The 16,523-nt window shown below is 41.3% G+C and overlaps 1 protein-coding gene across 1 annotated transcript; it reads right to left on the bottom strand.

Annotated features, from left to right (window-relative positions):
- rtca (RNA 3'-terminal phosphate cyclase) lies at positions 1-12,127 on the bottom strand. Its single transcript, XM_006643080.3, has 11 exons — positions 11,647-12,127; positions 11,441-11,541; positions 10,382-10,525; positions 9,159-9,282; positions 7,536-7,594; positions 6,538-6,679; positions 5,429-5,553; positions 4,165-4,223; positions 1,801-1,895; positions 1,165-1,269; positions 1-419 (listed from the first exon to the last, which is right to left on the bottom strand). Exons 1-11 carry the CDS (start codon positions 11,689-11,691, stop codon positions 321-323), a joined length of 1,098 nt encoding a protein of 365 aa, XP_006643143.1. The 5' UTR covers positions 11,692-12,127; the 3' UTR covers positions 1-320.
- Positions 12,128-16,523: the final 4,396 nt, after the last annotated feature.

Below are 16,523 nucleotides of genomic sequence, written 5' to 3' on the forward strand. Positions count from 1 at the left end.
TTTCCAAGAATAATTTTATTGTAAGGCAATCCCCTGAGTACCGGCAGTAGTCAATAGGGGCCCACCAACACAGGCTTTTAGGTGTTCAAAGGAGTTAAAAAAAAGGCTTGTGAAATTTGTACCACATCTCTGCTTTCACCTCACTGAAATCCAGTTCAGAGAGTGTGCTGGGAACAACCTAGGATTGTAACAAACAAAAAAAAAAGTCCCCTGACTACAATTTTTATACAGCTTATACTTGAGAAACACAGTCCTTTGCTCAGACTCCATGGTACGGCGCTGTGGGCACGCTACAGTAAGGTCATGCGCTACCAAATTATCTAGAAGTGTGGGTTTGTCATCCCAACTCCCTGGCACTCGATTATATGAGTCTCATTGGTAGAGTTCTGATCTTCTGCCTTGGTGATGGTAAATTTGGCCTGAAAAAAAACAACAACAACAAAACACTTAAATAACACCAAAGGGAGACAAAAATCCTTCCCATTTCAGCATAAGAAATATTTCCACACCCGGAAGGTTCAAATGAAACTTGTTTCTAGACTTCACAAGGGTCATGGTGCACTACTCAGCAGCAAAGTCTGGAAATAGGGGCACATGTTCCTCTTGAAAATGACAAGATGTGTCAGAAGGGGTCATTTATGCTCAATACGATCAATGTATCCACACCTGTGAACATGGATGGGAGGACATGGTGCACAGTGCCCATTTCTCCACCCTAGGCCAGAGTGCAAACCTTTTCCAAAAATGTAATTATTTAAAGATACTTGGTTTAATACAGATGCTTAGTTTTCAGGGCCCACTAAGTGGAGATGAACAGCAGAAATGTTCACTCCTGTCTTTTAGACATGAAAAGTGGATACTATCTGGATGCTAGTCTGTCTACCCCCTAATAAGACTCACTGTGGTCCCCTCTCAAGACTCAGGTAAAGCTGTAATTTCAAGAATGAGCCCTGCACATGGATTAGAAAAACTGGTAGCATTAGACAGACAAATGCTGGGAAAACACCATGGCAACCACACAGGACAGACAACTCAAGCACAAACAGGTATGTGATGTTTTGGAGCTGGTACAAACTCTGCTGGGAATCCCAGGTGAAAGTGTTGCCATGTGGTCAGGCTATACGGTAGTTTATTTTGGCCACAGTTAGGAAACCTCTTGCCCACCTTAGTCAGCTGCTCGGCAACATGTATGGCAGTGCGTGTGTGCAGGGTAACAGGTCCAGTTCTAACCCTGGAGGTGCCATTTGCCAATGCCATGAAGACAATAAGCTGCCAGAGGAGAAAAGACAAAATCAGTCATGGATCTTCAAATACAAATCCCCTTTAGAAACAAAAAGTTTGATCTGACAATGGTAACAAAAAACAGGCCAGAGAAATTCAATACAGGGGTCTTTTTTTCTTCAGTTGTATTGAAAAGGAAAACTTCTCAGGTTTGATTCTATTAGTGAGATAATTCCTAAACAAAAAGTGTTATTGGACCATTTAGAAGACAATTTATGCTGGCAGACTGTCTTAGCACTGTGCCAAAATGTAAATTGGAATTTGAAACATGGATTTTAAAATACCTACTTCCTAAAAGGGTGACAACAGAAGACTTAAGTCTTTTTACACCAAAGGATACTGTAACAAATTGAAAACTGAGTAAGAAGATGCAGGGAAAAACTGAACTTCCATGCTGCTCGTGAGCTAAGAGCAAGCACTGCCCTGTGGACTCATCCTGGCACCACCTCCCCTCATGCTGTTCATGTCTCGCGAGGTGAGAACAGGACCAGTTGGCCAACACCTGTCAACACTCCTCACCTGGTCCTGCAGGAACTCGTCCACACAGCCATTGTGCCGGACGTTCCTCAGGAGCATCTCTGCTGCCTCAATCCCAACCTTGTCTGCATAAACGCCTAGGCACAACACAGAGGGGAAAAAGAAGCAGTCAATTCCACTCCATGTTTCAAAAGAAATCCAAATCCTTTCTTTAATTCATGGAATGCACAGAGCTACAAGTTATAGCAAAGCTGCCAACAACTAATAGGCTTCAGTGGGTGTTGTAGCAGCCCAGGGGCATGTTCCCCCAGAGTCGTGCACCTGTAGCCTGTCAGTTCAGCATACAGCACTAGAATGAAACCAATTATCTGAAGACAGGTGCTCATCTTTTACAAGCAAAAAAAAACATAAGGGTTCATAAAAGAACATAAAAAGCTCATAAGGCTAGACTTGTCCAATTTAAGTCATTTGGCAGTTAACTGTTCAAAGGATCACATCCAGATGTTTCTTGAAAGTAGCTGGTTTTTAGCTACAACATGGCTGAGTAACTTGTTCCACGTTCCCACATCCCTTCTGGGTAAAGAAGCACCTCCTGTTCTTCAGGCTAGGAGGACTGAAAAATCCATAAACCCCTTCCTCATACACCCCAACTGTACTGACAAATAAAGGCCTATTATCAAAATAAAATGAGAAATTAAGAATTCACATGCAAACAAAGCTAACACAGGTGATAAAACATTCCTAAAAGTGCCTTAAGGCTAGATTTGAAAACACTCCAGCCTCTGCATCTCCTTCAATCACAGATATCAGCAGAAAACCCTCAAGCTCTCAGTTCTGACAATCCTGTGATGCCATTGTGAATTTCATGGATGACCTCGCACACATTGCTTTCATCATTACTGGGGACTTTCCAGAACCATCCTCTGGAAAATGACTGTACACCGTGGATAGGAGACTGCGTTCATGCCATAATTACCATGAAAAACTGCAAACGTTTCACAGAACTGCTAGCACAACCATTTTGATTAAATCTGCACTTCAGATGCTCCCGGCCTGGGTCCTCCTCTTGCAGGAGCTACACTCTCGAGAGGGCCTGAATTTAGGCCAAGGGCATATGTATGCAAAATTATTTTATTTTGATATGGGTTTTGTTGAAAGATTTAAAAATCTGATCCGGGTGACGTTTCATTCGAAAATTGAGCTCTTCCTTTTCTATTTTCCAAAAGCTATTATGTACCAGTTTGGTTTAATCAAGGAAGGAAGCAGGAAACCCTCGATTAAGAGAGAAGACTTACTTTTTCCTGCAGACAGACATGTTCTTTAATGCCACAAAACGCTGACAGACTGAGATAAATGCACTTGTAAAAACATTTGAAATCAAACCAAAAAACAGGTGGCTCAATCCTGGCTCCCAACCAAGAAATATACACAGAGGCACCAACAAATGTGCCATAATGAAAAAGTCAAGACCTGGGTGGATGAAACACTTCAGCCTGCCAGCAGGTCACCATCACAATGGAGTTATAGTACAACATACCAGAAATTGTACAGCCACACTACCCTCTAAAGGCCAACAAAGCCTAACGTTGAGTATTTCGGTTCAGCAGCCTGGCTCTGAGCTCAGCAAGGAAGACCTAAACATAGCCAAGTGTGGTAAAGTGTGAAATGGCAGAACTCACCTTTAACAAGACTGATAGAACTAGAAACCTCACAGATAAAGATTTCATCCAACAACAGCTTTACAAGATAAATACATTTTCCCTGGCTAATAGATCACTCAAAACTCCACCAACCATAGAATCCACAGTCACCTCATCTCTCAACATTTTCCACAGAAATGTGGCTGAACAGAGTGAGAAAAATCCCAGTAACTGTACTTACTGGTAGCCACACTACCCTCTAGAGGCCAACAAAGTGAAATGTGCATACTGTAAATTAAAGCCAATTGAGGCAGCAAGAATAAGCTCTGCTTTTCCTGGTAATGCATCTTCTGTGCATTGTATATCTGATTTTCCCTATTCTGACTGAAAGTCAAGCTCTTCAGTCTTGATGGGAGCATTTAAGGTCATTTAGGTTCCCAAGAGTCTGAGACTTTCCAGGTTTTACCAGCAACTGGCTCTATTGAATGCCATGCAGTTTGAGCTATTCTGAGCAAATGGACGCTTGCAAAACTACATTAGTGTTAAGGCAAGTATTTTCTGTTCAACAGGCTATTTTTTCTTAAGTTTTGCTTGCATATTTCCTGGAAATCTGCTCAGAAAAGTCTGGAAATTCAAAAATATTTAGGACAAAGCAAAAGAAATGTAAAGGGAATGAGACTCATAACACACCTCTTTCCAGCTTGTGAAAGAAATGAGCCTGAAGTACGAGATTTAAGAACTGCAGAAAAAGCATCAGGGATCTTACCTTTCTTCCCTAGAGCAGACCCAGCAAAAACGCAGCCAGTGGAGGATTCTGCAAAGATACTGCAGGGAGTGACAGCAGGAAACAAGGAGTTAGAACAAACTGAAAATCCAAACCACTGCTTAAAACAGGCCCGACATGAACTGTAAAATAACATAAACAATCTTGAAACCAGGTTTTGAGTTATTGCGAGTTGTAAGCAGAGCCGTCAAGCTGGTGACGCCCCCACTCCCTCCCATCATACTATGATCTCTCCTCACTTCTTCCTGTACCCAAAATGACTGTACTCCTACACCACTACATACACGACAACTGAATGTAAGCCAAAATTGAACTTAAAACTGTACTAGTTGTAATATTTATTCATCACCGTACTATTTTTGCACTGTTCCCCAAATTACTTTTGCACTGTTTTTGTCCTGTTGTATACTTTTCTCTGTTTGCGTATTTGCAGTTTTTGATTACATTGTTATTATTACACTCTTATTGTTTGTGTTACTGTCTATTGTTTTGTCTTCTGTTCTATTTATATACTGTACCTGAGAGACTAATGAGAAACCTTTCACTACACTATGCACCCGTGGAAGTATAATGACAAAAAGTTTAACTGAATTGAATTCTATAAATGTCCCACCTCACAATCTTTGATACTAAATTTTGTCTTGTTATGCATTTTCCACCATTAAGACCAAACCAGTATCCTGGTTTTCAGAAGTGTTTTACAATGCTCTAACAATCACGACAACAACATCTGGCATTTTAGCATGGAGAGCAATGTACCTCAACTCACTACTCTGCCAACTGCTCTGGATTTATCTGCACTTTTCCCCAAACTGCCATCCAAAGCTCAGCCTCAACCCCCTGCATTTTCAAGGAAAAAAAGCCAAAATTCTTTCAATCTATCCATAACCAGGAAAATGATTCTAAAAGTAAAAAAGAGAAAAATGTCAAGTGCCTGCACCAAGATGCATATGATATGGCTGGAGGTGGCTTTCTCACATCTCTGTACTGCATACAGCCAAACCAGGGGTTAATCTACTGTACCCCTAAGGTATTCAGTCACCCCTTCCAAGATCTTCCTCCTCTGCCTTCCACACACTTTCCAGTTGCGAGAGTTTACTTGGGACACATCAGAATCCTGTGGAATTTAATCAGAAGGAGCTGGCCATTTGGTATGGAGCGAGGGATCCGGGGCAGGGCAAGTTCAATAACTGCAAAAGGGAAATGGCCACAATACTATCTAGCAACAAAGAGCGACTCAGCTTACATGATGCCATTGCCGTTTCCAAAGGCCTCCTCCTTTTTCTCCTGCATCGCTTGGATGTTGACGTACAGGTCTTTGATCTCTTTCCTGATTTGCCGAACAGCTGCGGTCGCCATGTCTTTTGCGAGCTAGGCAGAAGTTAAACAGAACAGTTAACTGACAATGCAGCGAAGGCACCAGCTGTGGATACATTTTAATTTCTTTTATGCTGTGTGTGCTTTTATCTACATATCCAACATCCTGAAGTCTGCCAAGTCTAAAATACGGATTCCAAAAACAATTTAAAAACATGAAGGAGCAGGGTGTCATGTCTCACTTCAGTCCTCCCTTCAGCTCTAGACCAGGAGCAGACAATCCACATCTCGCAAGGCCAGTACCTCTGCTGGATTTCATTCCAGCTATGCTCTTCAGACCTAAACCAGCTGGTAACTGGTTTAACTACACCACATAACAGCCAGACTGATTTGCATCACCTTCTGTGTGCTAACCAGTGAAAAAATAATAAATTTGCCGATCTCAATATCCTTAACCTGACTTAAGAACAAGCACAATGCGTTCGTTTTATCCAAAGCGTTTTACAATTGTACCCGTTTCCACAACTGGACATTTCACTGGAGCAATTTGAGTGAAGCACCTCCTGCGTACAACAGCACCCTCCCCGGGGTATGAATCCATGTCCTTCCACATAAAACCTTTCCCACCTCTCCACACAGCTGCCTTAACAAAGGTGTACAATAAAAGGGAAGACATTTCTTTACAAAGCTGGTAACTGTATAATTATTGACACACAAAGCTTCACATTCAGCTTAAAAATAAAACAACCACAGTTCATAATTTCCAGGAAATGTTTGGGGTCAATGCCTTCTTAAATGTTGCTCGATCCTCCCTGATGGTACACATCGATGGATTAACACCGGTGTATTCACGCTAATTCAGGATTCCTGCTATTCCAAAACATCCCCACATGCATCTTACCATTGGAGCCCGTTTTACACTATCTGCACATGTAGCACTCGATGTGCCTATTTTGACTGTTTTCAAGGAGATTCAGGTTAGAGCTGTCAGGGCTCTTCTGGCTGGCAGATCAAACCTGTAGCATAGTGGACTCCTACCTTGTGGGGAAGCACACCGGCAACAAAGGCTCTTCCATAGATCTTGGTGATGCTTCCTCTCTCTATGAGGCTGGCAGGAGAGAGCTCTTTCACAGGGTTGGTTTTCACAATGACCTCTCCTCCACCCCTGGGATAGTAACCTCTACAGATAAAAAAGGGGATGCAGTCAGATGGCTTTGCTGCTTAAAGCCATTGTCTTATCACCTCCCTTCAAATTCAGTACTCTAGAGAGATCACAGAAGGCTACAATCCCAACTACACACAATGTTTCCATTTATTCAATTTCTAGTCTGTCTTTTCCGACAACACAGGCATCTTTCAGCCTGATGGGGCTTCATAGTACATTACTCCTCCTAACACTACTGCTCTTTCAGGATACTGGATGTTTATAGTCAAACGCAACACAAAATCAGAAAAAGATGTTTCTTTTTCCACATTTAACAAGCTAGAAACACAGCCGACTGTGCTAAAGTTAGATTATATACTGGTGACTAAGATTCTTTCATAACGTCAGCAACTCCCAAGCAAACAGGAATAACCCATTTTCTCTTGAATGTGGCCAATTTATTTTCCAAGTACAGCCAATTCACCTAGATTCACCCAGAGGCCCAACATGTTCCGTTTTTCTTTGAGAAGACCAGTTCTTTTCAAACTGCAGGACAGTGAAGGTATACGACTAGACCCCTATCCAGATTCTCTTCTAGCACTGAATTTTTTTAGTGTTTTGTTTTACTACACTCATAATTCTGTAGTGGTGTCAGCTGAAGGAGCTCCTACCACAATGACCATGAGCCTGTAAATATTGCCTGTCTTAGGTTGCAAGAGGACCTCAATATAGTATGGTGTTCTGGAACCTTAATATTTTTACAACATTCAGAGATCAGGAATTCTTCACTTCTTATATTTGTGACCCTACAGCTCTCGTATTTCTCACTGTACTTAACACGAAAGGTACAGTACAGCATTTTCATAAACACAGTTAAATACATAACACTCACCTCATCTTTAATTCACAGTCAAATTTCACCCCAAATTTCTCCACCATGGGTCTGAACACCTAGAACACATTCATCTACAATCAGTCAGTCATTTTCCCACAATGCCATTGGCTTGTTCCTTGCACAGTCATTTATGTAGATCTTGACTCGTAACACTGTGAAGGATAGTGAACACTGAGAAACACACACATATTTCCCCACCTAATAACGTTCAGATATGGATGACCCCCCCCCCCCCCCAGCTGTGTGAGGCAATCTGGTGAATTAAATAAATATTGTGGAACTCCAAAAAACTGTTTATTGGAGCCTTGGAACTGAACCAAATTCATACCATGGGAAAACAAACATTACCATCACCACTGATCTTTTATGATCCATAATGGAAGACCCCGAAAAAAATCATGATTTCACAGACTGCATGAAAATTCTGACATTAGCCAAAAACCATAAAGCTAAGAATAAACTGTTACCTCATACAGATATACTTTAGGCATGAACTACAGTAAGCTTGACATAATAAGGTGGGCTTGTCAAAGGAAGGTAAAAAGGATGACCAAAGCAGTATTCATTAGGAACTTGCAGTTAACTGCTCTGTGCCTCCTGTAACATCAGCAACTGGATTCAGAGAAAGGCTGAAATCAAACCTAACACTGCAAGAGCAATTCTATAAAAAAAAAAAATCGATGCTCTTGTTTACAAAGTCTACTAGAATTGTAGATTCACAGATCTCCCAGTCATCCGAGCGCATAGAGTCTTGTGCTGCATCCTGCTTGAAAAACGGAGCAGGACAACCAAGAACTACACAGGGTGGAAACTGAAGGAGTGATTCTGTCACCAGTGTAGCTAGGGTTGTGAAGATCTACACAAAGAAACCAAATTTCACAGTCAAGAGCCAAAACAGTTAATAAACTAACTGGCTATAGTGATTGATGAATCCAATGGAGACATCTGCCCTCTTAACATCCAAGTAGTATTTGTTAGATTTTTCCCACTCTGTCAATCCCAAATCTCAACATATGGGGAGGGTCAGTAAAAACTGGCTTATCATTAAAGTTTTTTTTATTTATTCATCAAGACTGTTCAACTCACAAGATTCTAGTTTTCACTGAGCACACCCATTTGTACTTTTGTTATTTAAGAATACCACGGTATACTGTTGAACTGTTTTTGTTAAGTAACACAAATACACTGCAATAAAATGGTTCTCAATGAAATACCATGAAAATCGCTGCAGCCAACTGTGCGACTACTGTGGATTTCATAACCACAGAACTTTTTCTCAGGAGACTCGGAACCCTATCCATAGGATATACTGTATGGCTACACAAGTATAATTCAACAAACAGTAATTAACAAACCTAAGAGAAGTCAAAATTAGAAAAACCTTGTGGGGCCCTTTCGATGGGGTACAGTGGGAAGGTGCACTGGATATGCTCAGGAAAGAATAGTCTTTGGACCTCACCATTGGCTCTCACCTCCCACACTGCTCTGACTCCTTGTCCAAATCTCAATATGGATTTCAAACGCCTGAAGGAAGGCACTCTTTAGTGGCCACACTTCTGAACATGTCACTATGAAATATGACAGTGCACTAAGACTCCCAAGATCCAGTCTTCCGCATACCTTCATGGTGTAGTCGATCTGGGGGGCCATCTCGGCATTGGTGCCTCCCTTCAAGCAGAGCTCGGAGGGGGCATCTGCAAACAGCACGCAGGGCAGGGACACCTGCAGCAGCAGCCCCACACTCCTGCAACAGACAACATGACAGAACTGTCAGCTACTCCTCCCATGCCCTAGGAGAGGCACGGCCAAAGACACCCGTCATCCCGGCTCGAATTCTTTGTGCTGTTTTCATGTCGACTCTGAACTGGAGCAGACAAAGTGAAGTCATACCTTATCTGACGCAGCATAAAACAAAAAAAACAACAAACATCTGCAATTTTGTTGAAAGCAGGTACTAGTGTTTTTATAGGAATGACATACACACAATCACCAAATAACCCAGGAAGAATAAATAAAGAAAAGAGAGACCAACCGCACTACACATTTGCATTAAAGGGGAAATGTTTAATTAAATTGGACCGAATGTTACTCATCTCAATCATTTGGTTATTCCTGGTGGAATTCTGAGGAAACAACCAGTAATGTCAATGCGCGTTCAAATCCAGCTCTTGACCGGGAGCCATTTCTCCCTTCCAGCTTGGAAACAATTCACTGAACATGTCTCAAACTAAGCCATCTAAGAAACAAGGTTAACCTTGAGTTGACTGTAAAAGAGCTGCAGGACACTGTATAAAGCCTAATTATAAATAAAGCTTTCCATAACACTGTTGATTGCCTCCATTTACTCCCAGCACACTACCCTTTTCACAGCTGAAAAAGATTCCATGATCATTTTGATTTTTTGGAATTTCGCAAGGTTTTTCAAAAAGCAGTACTGACTTGCCAGCAATTCTCTGAGACAGCTATGGCTGGGCTAAAATTCTGTCTTCTACAGAGCTCAAAAGAAGTACAAACACTGCTGCTGATGTGATGCGTCTGCAGTAAAAAGCAGGTGCTGCTCGGATAGCAGTTTATTCTGAGGCTAAACGGGAGACCCTATTCCCCACAACGAGCTGTGGGTATCTGAACACGAAACTGCAGTACGGAGCTCAATCACTGTGAGCCACTGGACAAGAGAGAAGGACCTCCTCCTGTTAGAACTGAGGTGAAATTTCATTGTAAACCATTTAACAATTACAGTTGGTTGCAAAGACATGTCTAGCTCACTATACTTCAGTAAGTACTTTACTCCTGCCTATCAAGGCATCTTCTTCCCTAAAACACTTGACTCTCAGGCTTCTTACCCTGCTGTTTTGGTGTCGGCGACATGACTCCCTCCCTTGATCTTCCCTGAACTCAGCGCGACTTCTGTCGATCCAACGTCTGCCCCCTCCAGGTGTCCGCCACACAGGTCCCGCACCAGCTCTAGGCCGGACAGGTGCTGAGGCCTGGGGAGAGAAAGGGGGATTTCAAAAACCAAATAAAGAGGGCAAAACACTCACTGCCCAGCAGCCTTCCATACACACATTCTTCTCATTCTAAAACACGCTTCACTACTTTCATAAAAAACTGTATTAATTTAAAGATTTAAGTTCAGTATTGATTATTATCAGAAGCATTTCAATCTGGCTGGTAATTTTAATTTCTGCAGCGGAGAAGCACAGCAGCCCGGCCGTGAAACTCCCTGAAGAGCAGTCGGTTATCCTTTGTCTGGGACATCGGCCCTGGAAGCAGCACCACCCTGGCTGCACTTTGTGGCTCTCCTAAGTTTAAATCTGAAATTCGCTTTAAGGATGTTGAATGAAAAGTGAACTAAAACGCTCGTTATACAGCCATCTCGCAAGTATTCTACTATATTGCGTTTTTTCTGAATTTCAGAATTTGTTGATTATATACATTTTAAAGGATTCCGGAAAAAAAAAACAATGCAAGGCTACCACTTTATAGCAACAAATTCGAAAAGTTTTACTCGTTAAAAAACTGTAATGCTAAACAGCCGACTATGACTTGCTACTTTTTTTCTGTAATAGTTACCATGTGCGTGGTGTGCTGTAACAAAGGACGCTATGAAAAATTGATGAACACGGATGTTGCAATGTGCAAAAACGATAAAAGAGTTTTATCGGCCTACAGGAACACATGTAAGGACAAAATACGACACTAGAATTCTCAAGGAAAGTTATTTCCTGGGATTAATCAACGCTTTGGTGAGATCTAAAACGGACGTCGCATTGATTCCAGGCTAAACTTTTATTAAAATATAACACAAAAAATAATGTTATTTTAAATCTGAACGCAAGATTAATCTAAACTACATGTATTAAAGCATTAAATGAACGGCTCCGACTAATAGGATGCGCTACCTTAGCCCCGGTGTACTCCTGCCAGCTCGGATTTTACTAATTGAGAGAGATGCACCCTGGACGCAGCTCAGCGCCGCGGATACTCTTAGTATCTGTCCTCCCTGGCAGACAGAAAACAAACACATACACGGATTAGCGTCAGGCTTTAAAACTAAAACACAGCGTCTGTGAAAAGTGATTCTTGTCACTTCCCGACGGGTACGTACCCCCTCCATGATACTGCCGTCAATTGCAAACGTTGTTGCGGCCATGTTGGCGCTGCAAAAGCGATCAGTTCGCAGCGATTGGCGATCCCGATACCCACTCAGTAAACGCTGCCCGGGGCAATCCGCAGCGCGCAGCCGGCGCGGCGGTAACAGTGGTGATACCGGCGTTTGCCTGCTTGCCTGCCTTTTTCAGCAGCTGAGTATAAACAATAACGCCGCCGTCCCACCGGGAACACGCACAGTCACTGCCGCTACCAGGCGGGCCGACTTACGACTCCCCCTCTCTTTTCAAGAAAGATACCGCACAAGCTTTTGTTTTTAAAATCGCGGCTTCATTTAACCGCAAGCCTTTTCACGTTACTTGCACGATTGTACTTAACTACAGAGCGTGGGAAGCTCACAGCACTGCGCCATAATCATTATCAGTACTCTCACCCCACTGGCTCGCCTAGCTGAATATTCGCTGCTCCCCCTCTGACGTCATACTCAACCAAGAACTTTTCCCTGGCCTTGCAGAGCAGCGGGGCAGGTGCAGAGAAAGCTTTATGAAAACAGTTTGACAGCTTTCGGTTTTACTTCAGAGTGACAGAAATAATCGGGGGGCTACAGTGGTTAAAAACAAAAACAATACCGATGACGTAGCCGAACCGTCTTGAAAGAATACACAGTTCTGCAGCAGTTCTGTGCAGATCTGCAAGAATCTGCGCAACAGGATCATTTCTGCATTCCCAAAACTGCGGGCAGCTGACCAGAGAGGGGTGTAGGCTCAGCTGCAGTGCAGGCTGCTTCTTTATATTTAGTGTTCCTCGTTTGCGGTTTTTATTTTACAACAACATGCCTTCTTTAGCTTTCATTACCTCCTCGCTACATCCTCATCCTCAAAACTTGTTTGTTGCGTCTGGTTATAGGATTGTATTTTTAAGCATTAGAACCATTACTGTTATTGTATTAATTCGATTAATTGTACACTATTCTCGAGACGTCTCGTTCAGCAACCGGCGGAAAAATGGCTATTTCAGAATAAATAAAACCGGTGTAAAGTGTGTGAATATCAATTCAGGTATTGAATATCAATCGAAGACTCGACAATGAAGACAAATGAGCGTTCAATGCAAGTCAGAACGTTCCTGAAAAGCACAGATCAGGAAAGGTTCAGAAATATCAAAGTCTTTGAATATCCCCGTGAGCATAGTCTACTCAATCATCAAGAGCTGAAAGAGGCATCATACTACCCAGATACTGCCTAGATCAGTGGTTCTTAATCTGGGGTGAACATAACCCCCTGGGCATGCAAGACATGCCAGATTTTCTTAGAAGGTAAATCATTGAAAACACAAATTAAGCACAGACTAAGTAAACTACTTTGTTTCTTTAAACCCAGGTATTTTAAGGTAAACTAAAAAATGTGTTTCATTATCAGGTATGCTTAATTTGCTGCAGAATTAAAATAAATATATAATACTATATCTTTCATTTTATAGTCAAAACATATCTAAGGTTCAAACCAGTGATCAAATTTATTAATTTTTGATTAGGGGTGCAATAACACTTTTTGGGAACTAAAGGGTTGCAGGCTATGGTAAAGGTTAAGAATCACTAACTTAACAAAGCTGACCTCTATGGCAGAATGGAAATGCATTGAGTTTGCAACAAAGCACTTGCGTACTGGAAATGTACTGGAAGCATGAAGCAAAACATTTTGTGGTCACTTGGGGCCAAATTGAAACCTTTGTTCTAAATGCAGAACAACTGGCTGAAATTCAGTTCAGTGCATTACCCAGTCTACACCACCCCTACAGTCATTGTGCATGGTGACTAACATGGTGTTAAAGGAGAATGGCAGTCCATATTTCTCAGACTGGTTTTTAAATCTCACTAACAAACTTAATTTGACAAATTGTGAATTAAGCACAAAATCGTGAACTTTGTGAAAGTACTGTAAAATTACCATTTTGTTGCAAACTTGCATTCAAGTTCCCATAAATTGTGAAGTGATGCGGCCCTTCCTACTAACTAGTCAACAAAATCACAAATATAATACGATGTAAGAGCGAATAAGTACAAGTTGTGCAGCAGACATTTACGCACAGAAACGTTCCACCATTATTTGCATCCACAGTTAACATGTTAGTAGTGTTTGTTGGCAAAACCATCTCAAAACCGAGAGCAATATTTCTATTGGATTAAAAGAGATGTATTTAAAAGTGTTATTCTTTACAATGTAATAAGACCACAATACATCACCGGAAGTTTTGTTACCTGAATCACAGAATATGGTAATGCGCATATCTGGAAATGTTGTCTATTTTGTGATGTATATTGGAAGTTTACTATGTACATTTTACTTTTATTGTGGTTTGAAATGCGCTTATCAATGCTGATTCTTTCTAACTCTGAAATATAAAAATGGCATTGCAGTTCCCCTTTAATGGGCTGCTTCTCATTAGTAGGTTTTTGTCAAGACTGAGGAGAAAATAGACGGAGTAAAATTTAGGCAAATCTTAGAAGAAAATCGAGTCCACTAACGACCTAAAAAACTGGAATAAAAGTTTCTGTTTCAGCAGGGCAATGATGCAGAGCACAAGGCCAAGCTATACTTAAGCAGCTTAAGAATCTGAACGTGAATGTTCTTGTCCGGCCTGAAGTCCTGTCTTGGATCCTATTGAAAACCTGTGGAAAGACTTGAAAACTGCTGTCCTTAAGTGATCCCCTAGCAACTTGAGACAGCTTGAGCAAATCTGCCAAGAAGAATAGGCATAAATAGAAAAAAGCGAATGTAAGAGGTTAGTTAGAAACGTACCAAAAATGACTTGTGGCTGTAATTGCTGCTAAAGGTGCTTCTCCAAATAGTGTTGAGTTCATAGGTCTTAAGACTATCACAATCACAATATTTTTTTCTCTTTTCCTGATATTTAACATAACTTATCTTAACCCTGGACCTTTTCAGTTTCAGCATTCAGGTCTTGAATAAAATATTCAGTTTTAAAAAGGTGTCTTCAACATCAGGTAACATCACAATATAGAACACCACAGGAATGGTCTGCTTATCTGTGCAATGGACCGTTTATCTAACTGCCCTTTTCTGGATTGACTCCAGAGCAACAACATATTCTTTGATACCTGATGACCAAAACTGCACAAAATATTCTAAATGAGGTCTTGCTAATGTGTTTTAAGATTTTGACATTTATTAAATAATCTACAGTGTTAACTATAGATTTTTACATTCTGCCTTATTGATTGTTTCTCTCTAATGTCCAAAACTTGAAGGTGAAGTATCATCTTACATAAAAAAACTTAAATCATAACAAAACAAGGGGTGTCACAAATGAGACAGGCCATTTTAAACTGACAAGTAATAGGTTTATTCCATGCTGAAAAAAAGAAGAAAGAGAACACAACGTTTCGGCCGTGGAGCCTTCTTCAGGTGTGAGAGAGACAGGGCAGTAGGCAAAGGTAAAGTAGCGGGAGAACAAAGGTTGGGAGGGAGGAGGAGTGAGAGGCGGGAGCAGGGGACAGAAAGAGAGGCCAGAACTCTCACAGAAAGAGAGGCCAGCTGGATCATTTTAAACTGATCCAGCTGATTCGGTACTTAGTAATTAAATGATCCCGGAATCTCATCCAACCATGTCTTGAAAAGAAACCCAGGGTTTCAGCTTCAACAACATGGCTGGGCAGCGTGTTCCATATCCCATCAATCTTTTGTGTAAAAAAGTGCTTCCAGTTCTCAGATTTAAAAGACTTCCACTTGTGACCTCTAGCACAATTTTAACATGATATACTTCGATACTGTGAAAAAGTACTAAAAGAACATTTTATTTATTTTAACTGCCATTGCTACATTCTTTTCCATTTATTTATTGGTGTTTCTTATTTATAATATTTTTTTACCTGTTTTTTACCTTCTTTTTCTCTACTGCTTTCCTTTCAAAAGCTAAATATTTAATTTATAACAGGACAAGAAGGAAGCAGAACAAAAAGAATGAGCAAAAAACCTCTGATTTGTTATGGCATTTGGGGTACTGTTTTTAGCCTGTTTTTTAATAATAATAATTAATTAATAAGAATTGCTTACGTTTATATAGCGCTTTTCTGGACACTCCACTCAAAGCGCTTTACAGGTAATGGGGACTCCCCTCCACCACCACCAATGTGCAGCATCCACCTGGATGATGCGACGGCAGCCATAGTGTACCAGAACGCTCACCACACATCAGCTATCAGTGGGGAGGAGAGCAGAGTAATGAAACCAATTCATAGATGGGGACTATTAGGAGGCCATGATTAGTAAGGGTCAATGGGAAATTTGGCAAGGACACCAGGGTTACACCCCTACTCTTTAAGAGAAACGCCCTGGGATTTTTAATGACCACAGAGAGTCAGGACCTCAGTTTTACATCTCATCCGAAGGACGGCACCTGTTTACAGTATAGTGTCCCCTCACTATACTGGGGCATTAGGACCCACATGGACCACAGGGTGAGTGCCCCCTGCTGGCCCCACTAACACCTCTTCCAGCAACAACCTTAGTTTTTCCCAGGTCTCCCATCAAGGTCCTGACCAGGCTCACACCTGCTTAGCTTTAGTGGGTTGCAGGGTGATATGGCTGCTGGCTAAAATCAAATAGTTTCTTTTAAGATTCCTTGAGCGTGTATCTGTAATGTAATGTTTAACAGCCTTGGTTAAACCACAGTTTAACTTTTGAAAAATAGCTTTACACACTCTTGGGATAAATGTGTTCTGTGCTTCAAACAGAATCTGTTTAAACTGTTGCCATCTACTTACCACTGATTCAAAATCTATATGTGCCTTCTCATTCCTTCAAAATCTGCTTTCCTAACATTGTAATTTCTTTTATTGGGATTTAAGCTCTTTAG

This window comes from Lepisosteus oculatus, chromosome 9, assembly GCF_040954835.1.
Source record: "Lepisosteus oculatus isolate fLepOcu1 chromosome 9, fLepOcu1.hap2, whole genome shotgun sequence".
In the NCBI taxonomy this organism is placed as follows: Eukaryota; Metazoa; Chordata; class Actinopteri; order Semionotiformes; family Lepisosteidae; genus Lepisosteus; species Lepisosteus oculatus.

Excerpts from the sequence above, each read along its gene's own strand:
- rtca (XM_006643080.3), bottom strand. The coding sequence starts at position 11,691 with ATGGCCGCAACAACGTTTGCAATTGACGGCAGTATCATGGAGGGG. Across the intron at positions 6,680-7,535 it reads GACTGTGAATTAAAGATGAG|AGGTTACTATCCCAGGGGTG; the intron begins GTGAGTGTTATG and ends TTTTATCTGTAG. Across the intron at positions 1,896-4,164 it reads GTCTGCTCTAGGGAAGAAAG|GCGTTTATGCAGACAAGGTT; the intron begins GTAAGATCCCTG and ends TGTTGTGCCTAG.